General features: G+C 42.1%; 1 protein-coding gene across 1 annotated transcript in view; it reads right to left on the reverse strand.

Annotated features, from left to right (window-relative positions):
• LOC135478179 (dynein heavy chain domain-containing protein 1-like) overlaps positions 1 to 20,061 on the reverse strand; it is a 146,431-nt gene that overhangs the window by 60,109 nt on the left and 66,261 nt on the right. Inside the window, 12 exon segments of the mRNA XM_064758450.1 lie at positions 322 to 405; positions 3,448 to 3,690; positions 4,161 to 4,583; positions 5,705 to 5,872; positions 7,773 to 7,959; positions 9,533 to 9,711; positions 10,056 to 10,187; positions 11,722 to 11,914; positions 12,442 to 12,540; positions 14,449 to 14,638; positions 15,393 to 15,570; positions 15,804 to 16,039. Of these exon segments, the coding sequence (XP_064614520.1) occupies positions 322 to 405; positions 3,448 to 3,690; positions 4,161 to 4,583; positions 5,705 to 5,872; positions 7,773 to 7,959; positions 9,533 to 9,711; positions 10,056 to 10,187; positions 11,722 to 11,914; positions 12,442 to 12,540; positions 14,449 to 14,638; positions 15,393 to 15,570; positions 15,804 to 16,039 (2,312 nt within the window).

Genomic DNA, 20,061 nt, shown 5'->3' on the forward strand with positions numbered 1-20,061 from the left:
CCACCCAATCACATTATAACGACACTGGGCCAACCAGTCAAGTTTTCTTGCTCTAACCTTTCAGTGCTGAGCACCAAATGAGGTAGAAGCAAGTACCACTCTTAAAGTCTTTGGTATGGCTTGAACAGGGTTTGATCCGCAGGTCTCCAGGCTTCGAGGCAAACTTTCTAACCATTAGGCTACCGAAGCAATTTCAAAGGCAGAAATGAGCAATTGACTAAATTTTTGCTCCAACTTACATGTATATGTACTTTAGACTAATAAAGGTTCAAGACTGGAAATGTTGATAGCACATACTGGCTGGATTAACAACAGACTAACCTCTGCTGACAGCGTCCTGACCCTTGTGGCTGTTCAGACTGGCAGCGAGGTCAACGTCCTCAGACATGGCCATAGTGGGTGAGCCTACAACAACAAGGTTTTTCCACAAGTCATGTGACAGGGCTATCAAACATCAGCAGTTAGAGCACAGACAAAGCAGATTTTGTACAAACTCATTTGCCAAGACTTTCCATGCATTATTTATTTTTCTACCAATATCGTTTCAAAACAGTTCATTTAAAAAAAAACCAAAACGAAGAACTGTGGTAGAAAAGCAGTTATTAAGAACAGGGATATTTTCAGAGTGTTGCCAGCTGAACGCAGAAATATGGCACTGTCCGAGAGACCCTCTAAGGAGACTAATTATTTCAGGTAGGCAAGATAACCATGTAAATTATAAGGGTAATAACCTTCATACCTGCCGATGATCACATCGGTGACATGAGCGTACATGTATACACTGAACAAGTAAAATTAGGGCATTTAGCTTCCTATTTTATTCCATCTGAAAACAGAACTAACCCTACTTTATTCATTGAGAGGACAACCCTCACATTTCACTTGGTCGTCTTATTTCCCCATACAAGAAGTTCCAGTGTGGTGTCACTTGCTAAATTATTTCAAATTAGAATTGCACCATCCTGCATATGACTGGTCAGATTGAGATTGCAAAGACAGTCTTATAGCCAATGAAATGAATGTCCTACTTGGTTGGGTTTTTTCTTTTTTTGTTAGTATGGCTGATTTCTTACATTAAAACTGTTTTTTAATGAATTTGTGTCAACAAATGAACAGAAATCTACCTACAGCAAACAACCCAAAATTACACTCCAAAAATTATTAATCATTTGTAGAGGCAAAAAAAAGCTAATACCTCAACCTCTTCGCATATGAAAGAAGCAACTTTTAGTGCAATTTATGCACATTTTTTTTCTTCTTCTTTCACCAATCAGAAGACAATATCTGTGATATCTGAATAATAGGCTATATCTAATACATTTACTCTCCTATGTTTTAACCACTCCCACTTATTCACCTCATGCATTCAAATCTATTTTATTCAAAGTGTGTTGTAAAATAGAAATAAAAATTTGTCCATATGTCCTTAAAATGTGTCTCTTTTACTATATTTGTAATATATTTTTCTACTTTATAGTACTCTCACAATTTATTAAAAAAGTAACCTGAACAGCCTGGTTCATTTTTCTACAATTAAAAACATATTTCTTCGCCAGTATTGTTAATATATTAAGAGCAGGTTGACCCTTTCCCGATCCTAAAATAATTTTTTCACCTGTTAAGATAAGTTAAGATAACTATCGTTTATCCATTCTTCAAATTTTCCAAAAATTCTTCACAGTCAGACATTCCAGAGATGGATGTTCAAGTGTTCCTTTGGTGGTTTTACACATTTCACAAGCACTGTCATCTTACGTCATTTTGTAGAGAAATGATCTTGTTCGTATTATTCTATGTAATAATTTGTATTGAAATTTATCCATATTTTAATATAATTAGTTTTTAGAAACAAAACTACACTGGTTGAATTGATCAATTTCAGGGTTTCAAGAAAAATATAATTTCATCAGTCTACACAGAATAATGCTTTCAGAATTTGCTAGAATAAACAACATGCAAAACTGTGAAAAGGTTGAAAATTCTAATACAAATCTACTAAAAAGGCGTGGAACGTTGCCAAGCTGGCCTCCAAACTCAACCCAGCCTACTCATACCACAATCTGACTTCACTACCTGCAGATGTCACAAACAAGCCTAGTGATACCACAATCTGACTGCACTACCTGCAGATGTCACAAACAAGCCTACTCATACCACAATCTGACATCACTACCTGCAGATGCAACAAACAAGCATAGTGATACCACAATCTGACTTCACTACCTGCAGATGTCACAAACAAGCCTAGTCATACCACAATCTGACATCACTACCTGCAGATGACACAAACAAGCCTAGTCATACCACAATCTGACTTCACTACCTGCAGATGTCACAAACAAGCCTAGTGATACCACAATCTGACTGCACTACCTGCAGATGTCACAAACAAGCCTAGTGATACCACAATCTGACTGCACTACCTGCAGATGTCACAAACAAGCCTAGTCATACCACAATCTGATTTCACTACCTGCAGATGTCACAAACAAGCCTAGTCATACCACAATCTGACTTCACTACCTGCAGATGTCACAAACAAGCCTAGTCATACCACAATCTGACTTCACTACCTGCAGATGTCACAAACAAACCTAGTCATACCACAATCTGACATCAATACCTACAGATGTTGCAAACAAGCCTAGTCATACCACAATCTGACTTCACTACCTGCAGATGTCACAAACAAGCCTAGTCATACCACAATCTGACATCACTACCTGCAGATGTTGCAAACAAGCCTACTCATACCACAATCTGAGATCACTACCTGCAGATGTCACAAACAAGCCTAGTCATACCACAATCTGATTTCACTACCTGCAGATGTCGCAAACAAGCCTAGTGATACCACAATCTGACTTCACTACCTGCAGATGTCACAAACAAGCCTAGTCATACCACAATCTGATTTCACTACCTACAGATGTCACAAACAAGCCTAGTCATACCACAATCTGACTTCACTACCTGCAGATGTCACAAACAAGCTTAGTCATACCACAATCTGACATCATTACCTGCAGACGTCACAAACAAGCCTAGTCATACCACAATCTAACATCATTATGTGCAGATGTCACAAACAAGCCGAGTGATACCACAATCTGACTTCACTACCTGCAGATGTGGCAAACAAGCCGAGTGATACCACAATCTGACTTCAGTACAAGCAGATGTCACAAACAAGCCTAGTGATACTACAATCTGACTTCAGTACCTGCAGATGTCGCAAACAAGCCGAGTGATACTACAATCTGACTTCAGTACAAGCAGATGTCGCAAACAAGCCGAGTGATACTACAATCTGACTTCAGTACAAGCAGATGTCACAAACAAGCCGAGTGATACCACAATCTGACTTCAGTACAAGCAGATGTCACAACAAGCTACCACAATCTGACTTCACTACGTGCAGATGTCACAAACAAGTTTCCTGCTCACAGGCATCGGTGTCCTCGGTGTCGTTTTCTGAAGATGTGTCGAGATCCTCTTCATCAGAGCTCTCCTCATCCTCTGTGCTCAGGTCGGGATCTTCTGCCTCTTCAGTATCTGTCGTGGTCCGTGTCAGCTCGTTCCCACTCCTCTCCTCCGTATCTGTCATGGCCCTTGTTAACTCAGTGACACCGCCATCCTCTGTGTCGACGGTGGCCTTGATATCATTGCTTAAAGCAACACTAACATCATCTGCAAAATTAACATGCCAGACACATTTTTCAGCTGTAGCATCTTTGTAATCTTTTAAGGCTTGTGCATGCAACCAGCTGTAATCATTGTTTTTAGTGTATTTATTAATTTGATTGCGCAGAGCTCGGAGGAAACCCACAGGCACCCACATGTTATTGTAGACTGGTCTATGCATATGAGCTTATATCTGGAGTAAAAGCATCATCATTATAAATAATTATTATATTTTGTGACAAGGTTACTGGTAGTGATGGACTCATGAATGCACATGTCATTAAGAATTATTAAAGAATTAATTTTTTTTATTAAAAAGATCTGAAGTCATGTTCCATTCCATGTGGTCATGATAACAAATATCTGATCAACATGGAAACATTAGAATGCAAATTTTCAATTTTAAGTGTATCAACTTTTCAATTTACGATGAAATTTCCAAAATCATTTGGCCTCGTGCAGTTGCCACGACTAACCTGCAGTGCGAAGGCTATGTCTTTTAGCCGCTGTTTGCTCTGGAGACTTCATACGAGCCAGCTTTCCTTTTCCTCGAGAGCCAGGAGGAGACAACTGTGCAGACCAAGACTGCTGTGTGGATGTGCCACTCGGGGGTGCCTCAGCCTCAGTTATCTCCCCTGTAGTTTCATGACTTAACAGAGGGCTATTCATGGTTGGAGTCTCCCCGCGTGGATGTTCTGACTCTAGCATGGCTGATGTCCCCTGAGGACTCTCCTGTCCTGGAGACCCATTGCTGTGTCTCTCAACTGGAGTCAGGTGGCCATAGCTGTACACATGTGGCTCCTCACGAATGGCAGCCATCTCCACAAGCCTTTCCTCACGAGGAGAGCAGAAATATTTAACAGCGACGGTCTCTAGTGTTCTATAATACCAGGAAATATCTGTGGAAAGACAAAAAAAAAACTCACATTGGTAGATATTTGATTGAGCTTAAGTCAATGGTCTGCAAACCCTAGTGTACACTCATGACACCACATCATAATACACTGTAAATGTGGTGTTAGTGCCAATGTTTACGTTCCAAAGCAATCTGAAGCTCTGCAAACACTCATGACACCACATCACAATATACACTGTAAATGTGGTGTTAGTGCCAATGCTTACCTTCCAAAGCAATGTGACGTTCTGCAAACACTCATGACACCACATCATAATATACACTGTAAATGTGGTGTTAGTGCCAATACTTACCTTCCAAAGCAATGTGACGTTCTGCAAACACTCATGATTTTTTTTTTTTTTTTTTTTTTGATTGGTGTTTTACGCCGTACTCAAGAATATTTCACTTATACGACGGCGGCCAGCATTATGGTAGGCGGAAACCGGGCAGAGCCCGGGGGAAACCCACGACCATTCGCAGGTTGCTGACAGACCTTCCCACATACGGCCGGAGAGGAAGCCAGCATGAGCTGGACTTGAACTCACAGCGACCGCATTGGTGAGAGACTCCTGGGTCATTACGCTGTGCTAGCGCGCTAACCAACTGAGCCACGGAGGCCCCGCAAACACTCATGACACCAAATCACTATATACACTGTAAATGTGGTGTTAGTGCCAATGCTTACCTTCCAAAGCAATGTGACGTTCTGCAAACACTCATGACACCACATCATAATATACACTGTAAATATGGTGTTAGTGCCAATGCTTACCTTCCAAAGCAATGTGACGTTCTGCAAACACTCATGACACCACATCACAATATACACTGTAAATGTGGTGTTAGTGCCAATACTTACCTTTCAAAGCAATGTGACGTCCTGCAAACACTCATGATACCACATCACAATATACACTGTAAATGTGGTGTTAGTGTCAATGCTTACCTTCCAAAGCAATGTGACGTTCTGCAAACACTCATGACACCACATCACAAGATACACTGTAAATGTGGTGTTAGTGCCAATGCTTACCTTCCAAAGCAATGTGACATTCTGCAAACACTCATGACACCACATCACAATATACACACTGTAAATGTGGTGTTAGTGCCAATGCTTACCTTCCACAGCAATGAGACGGTCTGCAAACACCCGAGTACACTCATGACACCACAGCTGGGCAATGCTTTTCATCATAGGGGCTGACCCTTCTGAGACACCATCACTGTCAGAACTGATGTTAGTGTTCTGACGAGACCAGTCAGCAAAGCCGAACTGTGGCAGTCTCTCTGAAATTAAGATCAGCATCCATGTGTTATTACTCTGGCGAGAAGAGTGAGCTAGGTAAAACTGCTTCAGTCTCTCTGGAAAAAAGACTGGTGTTAGTGGAGACAATACTAACAACTATGTTGTTTTGCTTCCACTGTGGTATGCTACTATGTTGTTATGTATCCATTGTGGTATGTTACAATGTTGCTTTGTATCCATTGTGGTATGCTACTATGTTAATTTGTATCCACTGTGGTATGCTATTACGCTGTTTTGTATCCATTATGGTAGGCTACAATGTTGTTTTATATCCATTGTGGTATGCTACTATGTTAATTTGTATCCACTGTGGTATGCTACTATGTTGTTTTTTATCCATTGTGGTATGCTACTATGTTGTTTTGTATCCATTGTGGTATGTTACAATGTTGTTTTGTATCCACTGTGGTATGTTACAATGTTGTTTGTATCCACTGTGGTATGCTACTATGTTGTTTTGTATCCATTGTGGTATGCTACTATGCTGTTTTGTATCCATTATGGTATGCTACAATGTTGTTTTATATCCACTGTGGTATGCTACTATGTTGTTTTGTATCCATTGTGGTATGTTACAATGTTGTTTTGTATCCACTGTGGTATGTTACAATGTTGTTTTGTATCCATTGTGGTATGTTACTATGTTAATTTGTATCCACTGTGGTATGCTATTATGCTGCTTTGTATCTATTATGGTAGGCTACACTGTTGTTTTATATCCACTGTGGTATGCTACTAAGTTGTTTTCTATCCATTATACTATGCTGTTTTGTATCCATTATAGTATGCTACAATGTTGTTTTATATCCATTGTGGTATGCTACTATGTTGTTTTGTATCCATTGTGGTATGCTACTATGTTGTTTTGTATCCATTGTGGTATGTTACAATGTTGTTTTATATCCATTGTGGTATGCTACTATGTTGTTTTGTATCCATTGTGGTATGCTACTATGTTGTTATGTATCCACCGTGGTATGTTACAATGTTGTTTTGTATCCATTGTGGTATGCTACAATGTTAATTTGTATCCACTGTGGTATGCTACTACGTTGTTTTCTATCCATTATACTATGCTGTTTTGTATCCATTATGGTATGCTAGTTCAATTAAATTGATTCTCAGTGTGGCGACATTTGATGACCTGATATTTATTATACTATGCTGTTTTGTATCCATTATGGTATGCTAGTTCAATTAAATTGATTCTCAGTGTGGCGACATTTGATGACCTGATATTTCAATTCAAAATCGTCTGTTCTCGGGTTATGATCATATTTATTCACCATTGGATGACATAACAAACTGCTTTTGGAATGAAGAAGAGCAAGTGTTTTCTCCATCACTTCACTGTGCCATGCCCTTTAGGTAAGTACACTGGCGATCCCATGGGGATCGGCTTGCAGTCAGCAAAGGACATGTTTCTGTGAACTTTTTGTATGCAGTACTTTCAAGGAGAACAACCAAAATAATTCAAAATTAGCATATCCAGGTTGTAAAGGGCCTACATACTGGTTGTCTTCTTCTTGTACGCAGACAAAGATTCCTTGTCAGCCCATGAGCCCATCCACATTTTGGGCACACAAGTTTTCGGTGGGAAATGTTAAAGCTCATCCACACCCAGCCACTAGTTAGAATAGCCGGTGTGAAATAAAATAGGTAACTAACAGAAAGTATAACAGACACACATTTATCAAAAAAAAACAAAACAGGTATTGATGTAAACTGGGCAGCCTGGGTTGATTTTCTTGGAGATTCTTTCGGACTCAAACCTCTTGGAAAACACCACCTGCATTGGAAGTAGTTATGCCAATCAAATATCAGACCGCCAAATATCATCAAAATCAATTTTTAGTTTAACTGGAGTAGTTGAATACTTACTAAAGGAATCTCGTTCCCGTCGTCGAACCTTTATTTTCCGTGTGCGTGATCGAGGAGACATGAGCAGGAGGCCCTGAATGGCTGCAGCTACGTTGTGGAAGGAGAACAGGTAATGGGCGTGGGCGGGTGTAGGGCGGAATTTCTCCCTGACAGCAGTGTACAGCTCGTACAATCCTGATGCCAGGGCCTGAAACAACCACATTCGGTGAGTGTATGTCTATTGGTGTAAGACATTGCTATTCATGTCAACACAGTATTTAAAGAGTTTGAGATACAACTCATCCACTGAATCTCTCACAGTGATAATGAGATAATGACATTAGAAAGTGCTTTTTAACTTTGAAAGTTTTCAAAGCACAGGAATACACATATATAATGAATTAGGTGAATCTGCTTCACAAAACAACCAACTCTTCCCTGGGCGTCCAACAGTCAAGAAAGTGAACATTTAACAAGAAATGACATTTAACAAGAAATGACATTTAACAAGAAATGATATTTAACAAGAACATAAGACATTATTTCTCATAATTCCTCATTACTGCACTGTTTACTTTTAGTAATGTCGCTCCAGTGGTCAGTCAGACTCAAGGAAGCATGGACACTACAGCTACCATACATTAAACAGTGACATACTTCTCTCCATGTGCTTCTGATGCTGATATAAAAATCTGAGTATTGAAGCTTACTGAAAACTTTCAAAATAAAAAAGTTCTTTCTAATGTCATTATCTGATTATCACTGTGAGAGATTCAGTGGATGAGTTGTATCTCAAACTCTTTAAATACTGTGTTGACATGAATAGTAATGTCTTACACCAAGAGACATAAATGTAAATTTTAACAAGCTTCTTGTGGTACAGACATCCAAGTAAAGTGCTGGTGATTTGGTGCAAAAGCTTTGTTCAAAAACCTGGATTTTTGGTGCTAGAATGTGTATTGTATCCAAAAAGTGTAATCTCTTAATATAATGATAACGATGTTACCCAAAAATCCAATTTCTAAGACAGCAACCAATCTGATACAGTGTAATTCTTCAGCTTCTCGCATGTTTGCAGAATGTTTATTCAAGCATATTCTGAAGGCATTACTATGTGTAGGCTGATAAAATTATACTTTTTGTGAAGCACTGATATTTACCAATCCTACCAATGCAGTTTTGTCTTCAAGATCAATTATAAATGTGTATAAATTGCACTGAAAGTTTCTCTTCCATATTGGAAAAGGCCAAGGATTTAGGGAATTCATTAACTCAAGGCAACACTAATTTCATTTTGTGCTTTATAAGCAAGCCACCTAAAACTAAAAAAAAATCCAAAAACAGGAAAATCCATTTTTTTTGGTCTCATCTTGATGTTTTATTATTTTCCTGTTTGTCTTTCCGATCATGTAAATATGTCTTTAACAGGAAAAAGTGCCAAAACAGACTACAATTTCCACAAACAGATGATTTTCAAGTCTTATTTTTCAAACCCTAGTCCAACATTGACAAAAAAGATTACTCTATCTGTAAAACAACAGTTAAAATTGCAGTGGCCTATGGGAGCTAGGTCATTTCTGATCACTGTTTGCCCTAGTCTGTTGATCAAGTGGTCAAGTCAGTTGACTTTCATTACTGATGATTGGGTTCTGACTCTGAGCTCATTGGTTCAAAACCTGCAGAGGTCACGGCCAATTTTTTAACACTAGAACCTGTGCTAGGAAAGAGTCCAGAAAAACTGTAATTCCTAGTAACGATTATACTGTTACATAATCACTTACATTGGCAAAGTCTTTATGGTGTTCCACAGAGAAGGTGGGGAATTCCTCTAGCCAGCTAAGGATTGGTTTGGACATGACGGACAGGAGACTGCTGAGAGGAAGCTCAAAAAAGGTAAGAGTGACCAGGAGTCTGGTCAGCCTGGCCGACATCACGCTACTGGCATCTCCACACCCAGTACCTGAAAGAGAAGAGAAATCAGTACAGGGCATGGGACTGGAACACCAATAATGATCATTAATCCGTGAAAGATAATAAAAGGACACACAAGGACACAATATCTGAAGTTTTACAACAATTTCAAGGACCATTCAGATCACAGTAAGCAAGCTTTCATGTTGAGCACTGGATACTATTTTGTAACTTCTATTGTTGCACTCAACATTATGCATTATGGATTAACATTGAATAAGCAAGTGCTTATCACAAAAACTCTTTTTCTGAGACTGTCCAAGTTTTTTCAAACTTTTCAACAGAAAGGGGCCAGTGTGAACCCCTACAGAGATGATATTAGGCCATACATACCTGGCTGTGAAGGCAGTGTAGACAGGGTGAGGAGTTTAGCAGGCCTAGTCTCCACGTTCATCTTCCTCTCCAGATCATACAGGCCTCCCTCAGTCATCAGCTGACGCAGAATCTCTAAGAGTGGCTGAACACCTGGGGTAATGGACAGGTGGAGTAGGTATGGATTCATAGCTACATGTACAATAGTTTCTGATTGATGATTCACTGATTAGGGGATTAACATCATTATTACACCTCTGCAGTCCTGGATCAAGCATGATGTAGGGTGAACCAGGTGCCCTTGATAATTGTCAATCAAAGAGGGTTTAAAGGCAAAGATAACACTAACATGAAGCATTTGTTAGAGGAAAGTCCATCAAACACTGTCCTGGGGCCAGTTGCTCAAAAGTGTATTAAAGTTAAGCCAGGTTTAAATCTTAATACCAGTCTCATCCATATACAAAGCAAAATATGCTTAGGTCTGGACTGGGCTTAAGTCCTATTACACTTTTGAGCAACTATGCTCAAAACACTTTTGTTTCAGAGGTACAGCTGTACAGAAGACACCTCTTTCCTTCCTAATTTTTTCCATCGTTTGTTTACTTTAAATAACATTTCGCGAAACTTTTTTTCAGATGCCCATGTTACAGTAAATCTGATTGCTCTATAGTTGCCTAACACTGTTTACAGGTCACATGATACAGTAGCACTTTTACCTTTACCGATAAAACAGTTCAACTCTGCTAATGCTTAACCCAATTACTGCAGCTGAATGGTTAACGTGCTAAATGAAGAAAAAAAAAACATTATAAACACAAAAAAAAAGCTGAGAAGAAATCCACACACTTTGTTTCAAAGCCATCGTGCTCAGCTAAACTTCTTAGTTATTATTTCACTTATTTGTATGTTCTTACATACCATAGTCACAAATTTTTCACTTTGAATAAAATGACAGTCAGATTTATGGGTGGAGAAACCGGAGTAAACTACCAACCTTTGGCAAGTTACTAACAAACTTTCCCTAAGGTTGATGTATACTACATTGGTGGATGACTAGTGAAACTTAAATGAAACAGATCGCACAAACAGCCAGATAGGCGCAGTCTCCTGTTTATTGTCACCAAGCTGGCCCCACAAGAAGAGTGAGATTGAAGGAACCCAAAGCGTGTTGTAGAAAGTTCCTACAAAGTTCAACTACATAAATAAGTAGTACCTTAATTCCTCAACCTTTTCACATAAAAAAAGAGCATGTTTCTGCACAATTTATGTACATTTTTGATTGGATAGCATTGGTCCCAGGCTCCTGAGTCACTGTGCTGTGTTAGCACACTAACCATTTGACCACAGAGGTTCCAGTATAGCTGTATTCCAAGATAAACAAATGATCAACTTGTCAAGAAATTTGTTATCCACAACCAAAACAAAGACAACATTACATTATTACAGTTGTCATGAGGTTTTTGTTTTCTATAAGATGTGCGTCTTATCGTAATTCCTCATCCTTTTTACATATGAAAGTGTAATTTATGTGCATTTTTAATTTAAGTTTGGAGACAAAACTACATTGGTTGGATTGGCCAATTTCAGGGCTTCACAAAAGGTATAATTTTGCCTTAAACAAACACTTCGCAAACATGCGAAAAGGTGAAGAATTACAGCAGCTTTTTCTCAAAGATCTATAAGTTACCATGATCTCCCGAGGCTGTATGAAGGTCGTCAATGAAGAAGGTGAGGTCCTTATCCTCTATGGACAGCCCTGACCCACTCTGCTGAACCTGAGGGTCTTGCAGACGACTTAACAGCCGCTGTCCTAGCAGCTCACTCGTCAGCCCAGGAGACATCTGTATACGGGTTAGCGCATGCTTACTGCTCACCAGGTGCTGAGGATCACAAGTAACACAGAGAATATCAGCTGCTATTTCTCACAAAGTATGGGAAAGTATGATTTGAAGTACAAATTGAGTGAGTGAGTGAGTGAGTGCTTGGGGTTTAAAGTCGTGAAAGTACAAGTTGAAGATGCTATGCACTGTTTTCACTACAGAACCTGTGACTTTCAAAATCTTATATTGTTTTACTGTGGGAGTTGCAAGGCTACACAAAAATGCACCCCATTAAAATAACATGCCAGTAAGATATGAAACTGATTATTTAATTTCGACATCAGTAAAACAAGACTTTAGGTATAATTTGAACAATCTGGGTTTCACATGCTTTTCTTGCTCACAATGTTTAAGCATTCTCAGCCGTCCCCCCTCCTGCTCCCTTCCTTCAAGATGGGGAATGAAAGATATATTTAATACCCCTGCAAGCATTGCAAAGTGCAGTGAACTGGCCGAGAGCCTTTATTTCCACATTACAACTAGATGTAATAGATTCATCCGGTACTGCTACCTTATTCACTACTCACCTGTATCACACTGGTTTTACCCACACCTGTCCCTCCAGTCAGGTGTACAGAATGGCCAGCAGACAGTAACAGATCAGTCAAGTAGTGGTAACGATCGACCTGACAAAAAAAAACAGCTCCTGCTTGATGTAAAATATACAGGTAGAGCAAAGCAGTACAGCTCCCAAAATCAATCAAAGAGCCAGAAAGTGTATAAAATGAATTTTGAAACTTACATGAGCAGGTATTTATATGTTTTTGAAAATTTATGCATATGTATATTTGTATACAAAGCATTTCCAGTCATCCAAGCAAAAGGCTTAGAAGCCTTTATGAAAGGTTTATAGATGGCTAATGACAGAAAAATTAAGAACCAAATTCAGTCAATTCAGAACCAAATTGAGTGCAAAAATGCTCGCGGCACTTGTGAGCACTGACCTCAGGGGCTGATCTAGCTCAAAAGTTTGGGCATCCATGCCAAGCTCAGCGAAGTGAAAAAAAAAATACAGTCACAACATTTTTTCATGCTTTGAAGTGCATTCTCAGTGGTTTCAAACAGTATTTGAGTATGTACAATACACTGACATTTATCTATTCTGTCAGGGATTTTGTTTCAGACCTGCATTTCTGTAAAGAATTGAGACAAGGACTACAAAGATTATCTTATTCTACTGTCTGACAATGTTAAAATCAATGTCAATATCGTATCAGTGAAATATTCTTGAGTACGCCGTAAAACACCAACCAAATAAAATAAGTGTTCGTAGGATTTGATTCTGTATTAGTTTTCTGATCAACATCGGGTTAAGTGCGGAATGTACGTTTTACCCGGATTCACCGTCGTCGAAGTCTGTGTCATTTGCAGATGTTTGGCTTTGTTTGGCCCCCCTTATTTTTTTTTTGGAGCACTACAGGCAAAAAAATTTTATATATTTTGTGTTTTACTTTAATTATCTGGTTTAGGTTGTGACTTTTACACGTCAACTGTGGTCACGGCATATTTAGTCTTGGCTTCACTGAAGAACGGAAAAATGTGTATTCTGCGTACACAAGGTCACCTCACACAGTGCTAGAGATTAGATTCGTATGCGCATTGACCTCACACAGAGGTTATGTTTTGACCATGCTTTCTTTAACTTTATTAAACTGAAGAGTTCTGCTCCTCGCAGATTCAAACAGAACCTAATAAGTTGTGATAGTACAACTCCCTTGCAGAAATCAAACTGACTGGCATCGCATGACACGACCGCCTTCGCTTGGTGTTTTTTCTTAACTCATACACAACAGTTAAATATTTCAAGTTTCTGGATGGTACCTCAGGTTTTATACATTTGTATTTATGTTATTAAACCTTTTTACGTATATTTTTTCTTCTGGTCCGTCATTAGGGCCCAAACCTGTTATATCGGGTTCAAAACTGGCCTAGATCAAACCCTGGACCTAATAATCTGAATGTTATGTGACAATTTAAAGATGATGCATCACTGGAATCAACTAGACTGTAATAAGGCATATGTAGGTCCATGGATCTGGATACAACTGGAAGTAATTTTGACACTGTAATTTTGACATTATAATTTGGCATCAATTTCAGGTTTTTTAATAAATGAATATGTTTTAACTCAAACTTCCCTCTAATAGCGTATCCAAATTAAAAAGAACTGAGTAAACTGTCTGACTTAATCCAGATTTTGCACACGTCAACAGCTCTTTTCACTTCACTGCAGATGATGCTTTGACCGGTTTCAACATGATTGCTGTAATTGTAGATTGCTGTAGCTTAATCAACTAGACCATCCAATGAAATCTTTCCTTACATATCATGTGGCCACACTAAGGTGATGTTGTACACTGATAATATCTTAAGGCAGAAATTCTTACTGGTCGGAACAGCAACTTTCCTGTGCCACTTCAGTGATCAGAATGTGAATAAAATGTTTTAACTCTACCGTATTACATACCAAAGATGCCAGAATTAACCCGGAAGAGATGAAGAAATGAAAGGTTTGGCTGTGTTAACCTGCTTACCTCTGGGGTGACAATGTAGGTAGAGGGAAGACCTCTGGGCCGGTCCAGAGGCTTTTCACTCCACCTGACGAAACCCCCTGTGGTACCATCCACGTAGAAGTCATAGACCAGCCCCTTGGTGGGAACCCTCACTGGGTGGGTGGCGCGGAACAGAGTCTCTCTGGCATACCTGTCAAATTTCTCCTTGTACCTGAAAAATGAACATCATTTTACTCACAACTTGACCAAAAACACTACAAACGTGAACAAATACACTTTGAAACACCTTACATTGTACAGTTTTCAAAAACAGAAATGAAAGTCTTCAAAACTGTACATACTAATGAGGGTGTTAAAACATCAGATTCTACAAAGGTCTGTACGGACCACATATGGACATTATTTTATCACTTTATATGTTTTGCTTGAAATAGTTCATTTTAAGTTCAGTTCTGTAGGAGCATTCTATATGTATATCCATTCTGAATGATGAAATCAAGCTGCTTGGCAAAAACCTACTGTGCCATCACAAAGATACAAACGCATTTTACTAAGATTAAAAATACTAAAACTGTTTAAAATAAATCAAACGGGGCCTCCATGGCTCAGTTGGTTAGCGTGCTAGTGCAGCGTAATGACCCAGGAGCCTCTCACCAATGAAGTCGCTGTGAGTTCAAGTCCAGCTCAGGCTGGCTTCCTCTCCGGCCGTATGTGGGAAAGTCTTCTAGCAACCTGCGGATGGTCGTGGGTTTTCCCTGGGCTCTGCCTGGCTTTTTCCCACCATAATGCTGGTCGCCCTCGTATAAGTGAAATATTCTTGAGTACAATGTAAAACATCAATCAAATAAATAAATCAAACTATTTTGATAGAGAGTGTTTACTGGTCTTTCATTTGTCCTCCACATGCACTTTTTATTTCATTTCTTTGCCTTTAATGCATGCATTGTGATGCACTGCAAACATACCTGTCATGTATGTGTCCCCCGAAGGCCCAGATGTAGGAGAAGGCGAACATGGACTTGAGGAGCTCCAGGTGGTTGGGGATGATCTCTTCTATGACAGAGGTAGTGGTCAGCCGACTGTTCACCCTATGGGCCATGACTGATGATGCAGTCCTAGGAATGGACTCCTGACCCTCCGGATCTGAAATGATGAACAGGTAAAGGTGCAAGTCTGCAGGAAGCTTTAACACATGACACAAACACTATGAAGCCTAGGCCGAAATCCACCGATTTAACTTGTTAACATGGTCATGGTTCGTAAACAGACTTCAGAGGAATGTTACATGTGTCTGCAACAAACATCGGCAATGCTCTCTTGTAACTTGTCAGTATAAAGACATATCACTTCTGAAGCTTCCATAAGCTATTTAGTACCTTCTTCCTCCATTCTTTTGATTTTCTTTTCCAAATCCTCCCGTAGGAAATACTTGCTCAGCAGAGAGTTGAGTATCTTTAGGAAGGCTGAGACTTCTTGAATCCCAAAAGCCACCTGATTTGTCTGTCGCATGCGGAAACTGACATCAGTCAGAAGTGATGGCAAACACTCCTTGGCCAAAAACTTGAGGGTGGGGCCAAAGACATCTGTCACAAGCTGATCCAGAATATGAACACTGAAATACAAGTAAACAAGGAAGTCCTGCTAGTTTATATCCCACACTAAATATTTATGCAAAAGCTAGGCATAGATTCTTAACCTAGTTTCTTACCTTGATTTAATGAAACTGCATGCAACTGTTACAAATATCAGATAGCATTTGTTGTACAAAACTTAAGCACAGATCATGCTGTTTTTGTTTAATCTAATTTGAGGTTACTTCAAATGGCCCTGGCCGCACACAATATTTTGGAGCAGTTACTGCATGGAAACTAAAGAGTGACAGACAGACTGATGGACATAACTAAATTAATGTCCATGGACAAAGACACTCAAACACATATGCTCAAACCTCATTAATTTCACTGATGATAATCTATCCATATGAATGCCAGACCTATATAGAAACCTATCAAACTTTGAAATGTGAATCTCATGTTCCTGTAAATAGTTCTGGAAGGCCGGGAATTAGTGTACCAGCTGAGTTAGGGAGGGCCAGAAACTAGTGAATCAGGCAAGTTAGGGAGGGCCAGGAAGTAGTGTACCAGGCAAGTTAGGAGGGCCAGGAAGTAGTGTACCAGGCGAGTTAGGGAGGGCCAGGAAGCAGTGTACCAGGCGAGTTAGGGAGGGCCAGAAACTAGTGAATCAGGCAAGTTAGGAGGGCCAGGAAGTAGTGTACCAGGCGAGTTAGGGAGGGCCAGGAAGTAATGTACCAGGCGAGTTAGGGAGGGCCGGGAATTAGTGTACCAGGCGAGTTAGGGAGGGCCAGGAATTAGTGTACCAGGCGAGTTAGGGAGGGCCAGGAATTAGTGTACCAGGCGAGTTAGGGAGGGCCAGGAATTAGTGTACCAGGCGAGATAGGGAAGGCCAGAAATTAGTGTACCAGGCGAGTTAGGGAGGGCCAGAAACTAGTGAATCAGGCAAGTTAGGGAGGGCCAGGAAGTAGTGTACCAGGCAAGTTAGGAGGGCCAGGAAGTAGTGTACCAGGCGAGTTAGGGAGGGCCAGGAAGTAGTGTACTAGGCGAGTTAGGGAGGGCCAGAAACTAGTGAATCAGGCAAGTTAGGAGGGCCAGGAAGTAGTGTACCAGGCGAGTTAGGGAGGGCCAGGAAGTAGTGTACATGGCGAGTTAGGGAGGGCCAGGAAGTAGTATACCAGGCAAGTTAGGGAAGGCCAGAAAGTAGTGTACCAGGCGAGTTAGGGAGGGCCAGGAAGTAGTGTACCAGGCAAGTTAGTTAGGGCCAGGAATTAGTGTACGTGGTGAATTGGGGGTGGCCAGGAATGAGTGTACCAGGCGAGTTAGGGAGGGCCAGGAATTAGTGTACCTGGCGAATTAGGGAGGGCCAGGAATTAGTGTACCTGGCGAATTAGGGAGGGCCAGGAAGTAGTGTATCAGCTGAATTAGGGAGGGCCAGAAATTAGTGTACTAGGCGAGTTAGGCAGGGCCAGAAAGTAGTGTACCAGGCGAGTTGGTGGGGGACAGGAAGTAGTGTACCAGGCGAGTTAGGGAGGGCCAGGAAGTAGTGTATCAGCTGAATTGGGGAGGGCCAGAAATTAGTGTACCAGGCGAGTTAGGGAGGGCCAGGAAGTAGTGTACCAGGCGAGTTGGTGGGGGACAGGAATTAGTGTACCAGGCGAGTTAGGGATGGCCAGGAAGTAGTGTACCAGGCGAGTTAGGGAGAGCCAGGGAGTAGTGTACCAGGCGAGTTAGGGAGCCAGGAAGTAGTGTACTAGGCGAGGTAGGGAGGGCCAGGAAGTAGTGTACCAGGCGAGTTAGGGAGAGCCAGGAATTAGTGTACCAGGCGAGTTAGGGATGGCCAGGAAGTAGTGTACCAGGTGAGTTAGGGAGAGCCAGGAATTAGTGTACCAGGCTTGTTAGGGAGGGCCAGGAAGTAGTGTACCAGGCAAGTTAGGAAGAGCCAGGAATTAGTGTACATGGCGAGTTAGGGAGGGCCAGGAAGTAGTGTACCAGGCGAGTTAGGGAGGGCCAGGAATTAGTGTACCAGGCGAGTTAGGGAGGGCCAGGAAGTAGTGTACCAGGCGAGTTAGGGAGAGCCAGGAATTAGTGTACCAGGCGAGTTAGGGAGGGCCAGGAATTAGTGTACCAGGCGAGTTAGGGAGGGCCAGGAAGTAGTGTACCAGGCGAGTTAGGGAGGGCCGGGAAGTAATGTACCAGGCGAGTTAGGGAGGGCCGGGAATTAGTGTACCAGGCGAGTTAGGGAGGGCCAGGAATTAGTGTACCAGGCGAGTTAGGGAGGGCCAGGAATTAGTGTACCAGGCGAGTTAGGGAGGGCCAGGAATTAGTGTACCAGGCGAGTTAGAGAGGGCCAGGAAGTAGTGTACCAGGCGAGTTAGGGAGGGCCAGGAATTAGTGTACATGGCGAGTTAGGGAGGGCCAGGAATTAGTGTACCAGGCGAGTTAGGGAGGGCCAGGAATTAGTGTACCAGGCGAGTTAGGGAGGGCCAGGAAGTAGTGTACTAGGCGAGTTAGGGAGGGCCAGGAAGTAGTGTACTAGGTGAGTTAGGGAGGGCCAGGAAGCAGTGTACTAGGCGAGTTAGGGAGGGCCAGGAAGTAGTGTACTAGGCGAGTTAGGGAGGGTCAGGAATTAGTGTACCAGGCGAGTTAGGGAGAGCCAGGAAGTAGTGTACTAGGCGAGTTAGGGAGGGTCAGGAATTAGTGTACCAGGCGAGCTAGGAAGGGCCAGGAAGTAGTGTACCAGGCAAGTTAGGGAGGGCCAGGAAGTAGTGTACCAGGCGAGTTAGGGAGGGCCAGGAATTAGTGTACCAGGCGAGTTAGGGAGGGCCAGGAAGTAGTGTACCAGGCGAGTTAGGGAGGGCCAGGAAGTAGTATACCAGGCGAGTTAGGGAGGGCCAGGAAGTAGTGTACCAGGCGAGTTAGGGAGGGCCAGGAAGTAGTGTACCAGGCGAGTTAGGGAGGGCCAGGAATTAGTATACCAGGCGAGCTAGGGAGGGTCAGGAATTAGTGTACCAGGCGAGTTAGGGAGGGCCAGGAAGTAGTGTACCAGGCGAGTTAGGGAGGGCCAGGAAGTAGTGTACCAGGCGAGTTAGGGAGGGCCAGGAAGTAGTGTACCAGGCGAGTTAGGGAGGGCCAGGAAGTAGTGTACCAGGCGAGTTAGGGAGGGCCAGGAAGTAGTATACCAGGCGAGTTAGGGAGGGCCAGCAAGTAGTGTACCAGGCGAGTTAGGGAGGGCCAGGAAGTAGTGTACCAGGCGAGTTAGGGAGGGCCAGGAATTAGTATACCAGGCGAGCTAGGGAGGGTCAGGAATTAGTGTACCAGGCGAGTTAGGGAGGGCCAGGAAGTAGTGTACCAGGCGAGTTAGGGAGGGCCAGGAAGTAGTGTACCAGGCGAGTTAGGGAGGGCCAGGAATTAGTGTACCAGGCGAGTTAGGGAGGGCCAGGAAGCAGTGTACCAGGCGAGTTAGGGAGAGCCAGGAATTAGTGTACCAGGCGAGTTAGGGAGGGCCAGGAAGTAGTGTACCAGGCGAGTTAGGGAAGGCCAGGAAGTAGTGTACCAGGCAAGTTAAGGAGGGCCAGGAATTAGTGTACCAGGCGAGTTAGGGAGGGCCAGAAAGTAGTGTACCAGGCGAGTTAGGGAGGGCCAGAAAGTAGTGTACCAGGCGAGTTAGGGAGAGCCAGGAATTAGTGTACCAGGCAAGTTAGGGAGAGCCAGGAATAAGTGTACCAGGCGAGTTAGGGAGGGCCAGGAATTAGTGTACCAGGCGAGTTAGGGAGGGCCAGGAAGTAGTGTACCAGGCGAGTTAGGGAGAGCAAGGAAGTAGTGTACATGGCGAGTTAGGGAGGGCCAGGAAGTAGTGTACATGGCGAGTTAGGGAGGGCCAGGAAGTAGTGTACCAGGCGAGTTACGGAGGGCCAGGAATTAGTGTACCAGGCGAGTTAGGGAGAGCCAGGAAGTAGTGTACATGGCGAGTTAGGGAGGGCCAGGAAGTAGTGTACTAGGTGAGTTAGGGAGGGCCAGGAAGTAGTGTATACATGTGTTCACATGTATATGGGACAGTCCG

Source organism: Liolophura sinensis, chromosome 11 (genome assembly GCF_032854445.1).
Source record: "Liolophura sinensis isolate JHLJ2023 chromosome 11, CUHK_Ljap_v2, whole genome shotgun sequence".
Taxonomy (NCBI): domain Eukaryota; kingdom Metazoa; phylum Mollusca; class Polyplacophora; order Chitonida; family Chitonidae; genus Liolophura; species Liolophura sinensis.